Source organism: Rattus norvegicus, chromosome 2 (assembly GCF_036323735.1).
Source record: "Rattus norvegicus strain BN/NHsdMcwi chromosome 2, GRCr8, whole genome shotgun sequence".
Taxonomy (NCBI): domain Eukaryota; kingdom Metazoa; phylum Chordata; class Mammalia; order Rodentia; family Muridae; genus Rattus; species Rattus norvegicus.
Window position 1 is genome coordinate 175,491,418 of NC_086020.1, and position 1,264 is coordinate 175,492,681.

The window sequence follows — 1,264 nt, forward strand, 5'->3', positions numbered from 1 at the left end:
ACATGCTAGATAAACCATTAAGCTGCATCCCAACTCAGGAAGCATATATATATATATATATATCTATATATCTTCAACTGGAGTCCTAGGCTACCCTGCCTACCCCACCACACCCTCTGAACCTTAGCACTGGAACTCAGATACTTCCTACAACCCTTCTAGGACATGGAGCTGGCCCACAGAGAGCTGCTCAAGTCCCTTGGAGGAGAGTCATCGGGTGGAACCACACCTGTGGGGAGTTTTCACACAGAGGCAGCCAGATGGACAGACTACTCCCTCTCTCCTCCAGCCAAGGAAGCCCTGGCCTCTGATTCCCAAAATGGTCAGGAGCAGGGGTCCTGCCCTGAAGAAGGTGAGTGAAGTCAATCCCTGTGGGTGTGTGCCACCCTGAGGGAATGCCATGAGCCATGAGTCGTGTAAGCAAGTAGTGAGGCGCGCACGTTCCCGTGACTCTCCCCTTGAGATGAAGTGAGCTCATCCCCTCAGCTTCACAAAGAAGTATTTGCCAGGCATAGTGGTTTGTACCTTTAATCCCAGCACTCAGGAAACAGAGACAGCTGAATTTCTGTGAGTTCGAGGTCAGCCTAGTTTCAGGCCAGGAGGAGCAGGGGTCGGTCTGAGGCAAGGTCTTTGTTCACCGCTGGGTAAGCCAGGCTGGCTGACCCACCAGTTTCTTGATGTTCTCCTGTCTCCTGTTTCTAGGTGTTCTGCCTATCCCTTGAACTCTCTCTAGCCCCAGAAAGTGATCTTTTAAGGCAAGCTGCACAGAGGCTCCCCCCAAATAGGGACTAGTATTACAGAACCCCTGGCCTGCTTATAAGTCTATATACCACATACATGCAGTGCCTAAAGAGGACTGGAACTGGAGTTACAGGTGTTTGTAAGTTGCCATGTGGGTGATGGGAATTGAACCTGGGTCCTCTGGAAGAGTAGAAAGTATTCTTAATCACTGAGCCATCTCTCCAGCCCCCCAGAACCCTCTTTTTACGTTGATTTGAGAAAGTAATGCACCAGGAGAGCCTTGGTCTTCCTCTGCTGCAGGTTCTTAGTGGCTCAGATCTGGATCGTGAGGGCAAGGCCACTGCAATGACCAGATTCAGAAAGTTAAAAGGCCTAACCTGTCTTGGTTTGGGGGGCCAGAAAGAAATGCAGCCTCAAAAGAAACAAGGCTTGGACTGACATGATGGTCACCAACCCTAACCATCTGAGTTCGCATCCCCGGATGTACATATGGAAAGAGAGAACTGACTCTAGCAAGTTCTCT

The 1,264-nt window shown here is 50.2% G+C and overlaps 1 protein-coding gene across 26 annotated transcripts in view; it reads left to right on the plus strand.

Moving 5' to 3' along the window:
- Arhgef11 (Rho guanine nucleotide exchange factor 11) overlaps positions 1-1,264 on the plus strand; it is a 121,584-nt gene that overhangs the window by 119,149 nt on the left and 1,171 nt on the right. For all 26 annotated transcript variants that reach the window (XM_006232759.3, XM_039103185.2, XM_039103180.2 and 23 more), the window contains 1 exon segment: positions 163-352. In XM_006232759.3, the coding sequence (XP_006232821.1) occupies positions 163-352 (190 nt within the window).